A 6,892-nucleotide genomic window follows, 5' to 3' on the forward strand; every position below is an offset into this window, starting at 1 on the left:
GCACTGGTTGATTTTGTATTTTAATATACTTTATGTCCTCTTTCTTCATGCCAGAAACAAACAAAAAATTTCCTTAAGAAGCTATTGACTACTTGATCAAAGAATGAAAAGAAAAATCCATTTAAGTTTCATTTAACAACGTCCATGCTTCACTGCCCTTAGCTCAGCTTTCTTTTCTTAATTTTGTGTATCTGGTTCTCCTTCTGCACAGATATTTAAAGGCAAGACTGATTAAAAAGAATATCCTATTTTTGTTTGTTTGTCTCAAAGTTTATTTATTTATTTGGGGGGGGCGGGGAAGGGTCAGAGAGAGAGGGAGACAGAGAACCCCTAGCAGGCCCCGCACTGCCACCACAGAGCCCAACACAGAGCTCAATCTCACAAACCATGAGATTATGACCTGAGCTGAAACCAAGAGTCAGACGCTTAACCAACTAAGCCACTCAGGTGCCACAGAAGGTCCTGTTTTTTGAGTGTAGCTAGTAAGAATTAAAACGTTGACCAGTTGGCAATCAGCTATGATTTTTCTTTCTTTCATGCCCAGTGTTGACATAACAAGGTGAATTTAATCCTCTAGCCAAGTTAAAAAAAATTTTTTTTAACGTTTATTTATTTTTGAGACAGAGAGACAGAGCATGAACGGGGGAGGGGCAGAGAGAGAGGGAGACACAGAATCGGAAGCAGGCTCCAGGCTCTGAGCCATCAGCCCAGAGCCCGACGCGGGGCTCAAACTCAGGACCGGGAGATCGCGAGATCATGACCTGAGGGGCTGGAACTCAAGGACCGCGAGATCGTGACCTGAGCTGAAGTCAGACGCTTAACCGACTGAGCCACCCAGGCGCCCGTCCCCTAACCAAGTTTTACTAACACAACTCTGAGTGGAGAAAGTTCTTTCTGATCTCTGCTCTTCTAAGAGCTAGAGTCACTGAATAATTTCTATATTAAATTTCATGGTGAGCAAGTTATATTTAGTTTCAGGCTATCGAGAAGACTTTGACAAAGTACTTTGTAGTTCCGTTTGTTTCCCTAGGGCGATGGTTTCCTGCTCAAGCCACCATTATCATTTCCAATCACTGAGCTCTAAGAAGTTGAATGAAATGGGAGTAGTATCAATAGCATTGTGGCACCCAACAAGCAGCCATTAGAAATCCCTGAAAGTACACATAAACTTTCTTACAGAGGCTAGGAAATAACACGTCAAGTGAAAGTACCATCCAAGATCATTAAAAAAAAAACAACAAAAATCAACAAACAACAACAACAAAGTAGCAATAACAAACAAAAACAATCCTTCATTTGTAGCCTCCTTACTGGCTGCAGATTTGAGATCCCGTGCACATGCCAGAAGCCGCCAGCCAGGTCTTGTGACTCACAGACACACAATGCTTCCATTGGGAGCACAGACAGGTGGATACAGATTTGATCTGTTCACCAACTTTGTTCTTCAATATATCAGCCACTGGTTGGTGGAAGACAATGCCATTTGAATCTTTCAACAAGTGCTTATAGATTCAAAGTAACTTTGAAAAAGGAAAGAAAATGAACTTCCAAATCAAGTAAGTTATGTGACAGCAGGCTCAGCATGACAGATTCACTTTTAGGGGTGATCTAGGTAAGATCTAGGTCAGTTTTCACCGTCTTTGTGCCTCAGAGTCACACTGGTGCTAGGGCTCTATCCCTAGAGATTGTGAGTTGTTGACCCTGCAATTCCATTTCTAGAAGGGGGGGGCAGAAGAGATATATATATTATATATATCTATTATCTATTATATATAATATATGTCTTTTAATTAATTTGAAAAGCATTTGTCATTAATGTGGCCTTTCCTAGCCACTCCCCACTTGCTGGGGGTTACGGTTTTTCTAGGTAGTCAGAATATCAACATCAAAACAGAAATCTATGTGTAGTTTTAAATGTATGGGACTGGCATTGTAAACTTTTACGATACAAATGGATTTGAAAATTTGGAAGTCTGGTCTGTCGGCGTACAAGTGAGGAAGTTCTCTAACCTCTCAGAGTCTCAGATTCTTCACTGTAAAATGGGTACTTTAATACTGTACTTGTTTTTTGAGGTTGAGTGGAAATTAAATATGATCCATATAAAGTACATGTTGTGTAGCAGGTGTTCAATCAATGGTTTGTAGCTACTATCCACCCTAACCAACCCCCATTCCCACCCCAACGTTAAGAGACAGTTTACAGATTATTGCATTCATTTATTTATATCATCTTTTCATGCAAATATATGGCTTTTTCATTTACAAATGTACAAAATATATGAACATTTCCCTAACAGAGTATCCCAGTCTGACCCAAAAGCAAGTAAGAGTCAGTATACAGGATTTTTTTCGAGCTAGCGAATGTTCTCTGATCCTTTTCTGCCAGCCTTTCCTCATCGCCCACCATTTGTATACCTTTATTTTTATTTTTTTTAATTTTTTCTAAGTTTTTTTTTTTAATTTTTGAGAGAGAAAGAGAAAGAGTGTGAGTGGGGGAGGGGCAGAGAGCAAGGGAGACACAGAATCCTAAGCAAGCGCCAGGTTCTGAGCTGTCAACAAAGAGCCTGACTCAGGGCTTGATCTCACGAGCCATGAGATCATGACCTGAGTGGAGGTCAGATGCATAACCAACTGAGCTACGCAGGTGCCGCCCCCCCACCTTCTTTTTTTTTATGTTAATTTATTTTGAGAAAGAGAGAGCACGCTTGAGGGAGGGTCTGAGACAAAGGGAGAGAGAGAATTTTAAACAGGTTCGGCACTGAGTACGAAGCTGGCCACGGAACTTGATCCCAGGACCATGAGATCATGACCTGAGTGGAAATCAAGACTCAGATGCTCAGCCAACTGAGACGTCCAGGCGCCTCTGTGTACCTATCTTTACTGACTTTTGTTTCTATATAACCACAGCTTCCACAGCTTCATAAAACTCAAATAATGTTTCAGTGTGTGGTGTGTTTTTTGATAGGAGACAGATGGATTTGGGGTCAGCACGAGTCTTGGTTGTTGCTGAAGGTAATGGTGTTTCATGCCTACCAGGTAGATATAGAATCCAGGGACCAAAATAAACTAGGAAACAGATAGATTGTACTAGTATAACAAGTAGCTTGTGTTTGGGGCTTCGTGTTTTTTTTTTCTATATACTTTATCTCATTGAATAAGGTTAATGCTGTTATTTAGCATTCCCCTGCCAGCTCTGGAGAGGGCCTCAGAGTCCCTTATGGCTGAACCAGCAGCAGCATCACCTAAACACTTGTTATAAATCCAGAAACCTCCCCTTCCCCCTTCCCAAATGCTGAATCAGAACCTGCATTTCAGTAACTCCCCTGCATGATGTCACAGTACGGTACAGTTCGAGAAGCTCTGACCTAAGGAACATTTACGTCTTTCACTCACCAGATGCCTAGACTGTTTTGAGATGTCTTTTAATTTAACTGAGACTTAGTTCAAGTCTCATAACCTGCGGAGTAAGTTTACTACCTCTGCTCGGTGGTGTACAATGTTAGTGATCTTTTACTGACTTTGGACGCACTAGGTTTACTGAATGAGAGTTGACAAAGGCATTGTTTTTTTCTTGGCCATACTTGTGTCAAGATATTCAGAAGGTTTTGCTGTTCTTTGAACCTCTCAGTCACGTGAAAAATTATGAAAGGTTTCCCAACCAGTAATACAAGAGAAGAGATCAGGTTGTTAAGGGCAGTGACGGGATCTACTTTTGCTTCTATTTCCTAAAAAGTTTACAGGATTTTGGTTAATGGTGTTGAAATGCATTTGTTCATTACTCTGTCTACTTGTTTTATCACTCAAGTGGGACCTGCTACTCACTATGAAGTTTTTAGTCAATACGTAGCGTGACATCACTCTGTTATTCATATATCGTTATACTCATATTGGATTGTTAGTTAATAACTCACAAAACAAAAGAAATACTAATGGTAAAATACAAGATTATCAATGAGGAGCATAAGCATGGCAGTAATTCTCCAAGTCTCAGATTGCTCCTCTCCAGATCCAACAGAAACACTCAATAATCAAATTCTTAGAGGCGCCTGGGTGGCTCAGTCGGTTGGGCGTCCGACTTCAGCTCAGGTCACGATCTCGCGGTCCATGAGTTCGAGCCCCGCGTCGGGCTCTGGGCTGATGGCTCAGAGCCTGGAGCCTGCTTCCGATTCTGTGTCTCCCTCTCTCTCTGCCCCTCCCCCGTTCATGCTCTGTCTCTCTCTGTCTCAAAAATAAATAAAACGTTAAAAAAAAAATTTAAAAAAATTCTTAAATAGTACATCCACATGTATTGATTTCTTTAAAAAAAATCAAACTTAAATACAAAACTGTTGCAAGGATTATTGCCACCAAGACTTTTCGATAATTGGACATGACTACTCCCACATGTGTCATTTGCAGGAAGGTGCTTGCAACCCCTCTTACCTCATCATTAGTAAACGAAACTCAAAAGAAAAGAGAGCAGTTGATTTGCTCTTAAGAGGAAAATGCAAAAATTCAAAACACCAATTTATGAGAGCATTTATCAATTTTTGGTGCCCTAACAGTTAAATTTTTCTCCAAAGTAAATATAATATGCCCTTTAAAATGTATTTGTTGGTAAGTAAATATTCCTTATAAAATTAAAGTGATCTAATAATGATCTAATTATCTAATAACCATTTAATTAATTTAATTATTAGATAATTAGATAATTCCTATTTGTTAAGTAGGTAAAGACTGGATATCTTTACATATGATGACTCTTATTAAGGAATATAGGCCATATGCGCTCGCCTTGCTCAGCTCTTCTATCAGAAACTAGGTTTTTTGTTTGTTTGTTTGTTTTTTTAAACTGTTACTCAAGCCCCCACTCTCCTCCCTTGTTTTCACTTACTCTGCATGAACCCTTCCGGAGACTCCTCCCCTTCTCCCCCTGCCGGCCCAGGAATGGCAGAGAACGATGTGGACAATGAGCTCTTGGACTATGAAGATGAGGTGGAGACAGCAGCAGGGGGAGACGGGGCTGAGGCCCCTGCCAAGAAGGATGTCAAGGGCTCCTATGTCTCCATCCACAGCTCTGGCTTTCGTGACTTCCTACTGAAGCCAGAGTTGCTCTGGGCCATTGTTGACTGTGGCTTTGAGCATCCACCAGAAGTCCAGCATGAGTGCATCCCTCAGGCCATTTTGGGAATGGCCGTTCTATGCCAGGCCAAGTCAGGCATGGGAAAGACAGCAGTGTTTGTGCTGGACACACTGCAACAGCCGGAGCCAGTTACTGGACAGGTGTCTGTGCTGGTGATGTGTCACACTCGGGAGTTGGCTCTTCAGATCAGTAAGGAGTATGAGCGCTTCTCTAAATACATGCCCAATGTCAAGGTCGCGGTGTTTTTTGGTGGTCTATCAAGAAGGATGAAGAGGTGCTGAAGAAGAACTGCTTGCATATCATCGTGGGGACCCCTGACCACATCCTAGCCCTGGCTCGAAATAAGAGCCTCAATCTCAAACACATTAAACACTTTATCTTGGATGAATGTGATAAGATGCTTGAACAGCTCGACATGCGTCGGGACGTCCAGGAAATTTTTCGCATGACCCCCCATGAAGCAGGTCATGATGTTCAGTGCTACCTTGAGCAAAAAGATCCGTCCAGTCTGCCGCAAGTTCATGCAAGACCCAATGGAGATCTTCGTGGATGATGAGACGAAGCTGACGCTGCATGGGTTGCAGCAGTACTATGTGAAACTGAAGGACAACGAGAAGAACCGGAAGCTCTTTGACCTTCTCGATGTCCTTGAGTTCAATCAGGTGGTGATCTTTGTGAAGTCTGTGCAGCGTTGCATTGCCCTGGCCCAGCTTCTAGTGGAGCAGAACTTCCCAGACATTGCCATCCACCAAGGGATGCCCCAGGAGGAGAGGCTTTCTCGGTATCAGCAGTTTAAAGATTTTCAACGACGAATTCTTGTGGCCACCAACCTATTTGGCCGAGGCATGGACATTGAAAGGGTGAACATTGCCTTCAACTCTGACATGCCTGAGGATTCTGACACCTACCTGCGTCAGGTGGCCCGAGCAGGCCGGTTTGGCACCAAGGGCTTGGCCATCACGTTTGTGTCAGATGAAAACGACGCCAAGATCCTCAATGACATGCAGGATCGCTTTGAAGTCAATATTAGTGAGCTGCCAGATGAGACAGACATTTCCTCCTACATTGAACAGACACGGTAGAGGACTCACCCATAGTTTTGGAGTGTGACCGTCTGTCCCTCTTCAGGAGATGACAGCAGGCATGGGGGTGAAGGAGACACTACTGCCACCTGCCCTGGCAACCCCCACACCCCACCCCATGACTTCCCCCTTTTGCATCACCACCACTCCTAAACTCCTGTTTCCTGAATCGTCTGAATTTTTTTTTAACAAAACTAAAAAAACAAAAAAAAAAAAACAAAAAAAACACCAGGAATATATACAATGAAATGAGTTTCCTAATACAATAATAAATACTATGTATGCTGACCTAAAATAAAATATTTTATTTTATTTATTTATTTATTTTTTAATTTTTTTTTTTTCAACGTTTATTTATTTTTGGGACAGAGAGAGACAGAGCATGAACGGGGGAGGGGCAGAGAGAGAGGGAGACACAGAATCGGAAACAGGCTCCAGGCTCTGAGCCATCAGCCCAGAGCCTGACGCGGGGCTCGAACTCACGGACCGCGAGATCGTGACCTGGCTGAAGTCGGACGCCTAACCGACGGCGCCACCCAGGCGCCCCTAAAATAAAATATTTAAAATTTAAAACCTCTTCTTTAGGATTTGACTTTTGTTTCTTAAAAAGTCTGTGGTGCTGTGGTTATGGAACCCAGATTCACTTTTTTATTACTTTGTTTATCCCTCATCTGAGACCCGTAACCCA

The 6,892-nt window shown here is 42.4% G+C and overlaps 1 protein-coding gene across 1 annotated transcript; it reads left to right on the top strand.

The window, feature by feature from the left end:
- Positions 1-4,762: 4,762 nt before the first annotated feature.
- Positions 4,763-6,351, top strand: LOC122489600 (spliceosome RNA helicase DDX39B-like). Its single transcript, XM_043591609.1, is given in 3 exon segments — positions 4,763-5,374; positions 5,377-5,578; positions 5,580-6,351. Coding segments are annotated over 3 exon segments (1,323 nt in total). The 5' UTR covers positions 4,763-4,878; the 3' UTR covers positions 6,205-6,351.
- The last annotated feature ends 541 nt before the right edge of the window (positions 6,352-6,892 follow it).

Source organism: Prionailurus bengalensis, chromosome B2, assembly GCF_016509475.1.
Source record: "Prionailurus bengalensis isolate Pbe53 chromosome B2, Fcat_Pben_1.1_paternal_pri, whole genome shotgun sequence".
NCBI classification, from domain to species: Eukaryota; Metazoa; Chordata; class Mammalia; order Carnivora; family Felidae; genus Prionailurus; species Prionailurus bengalensis.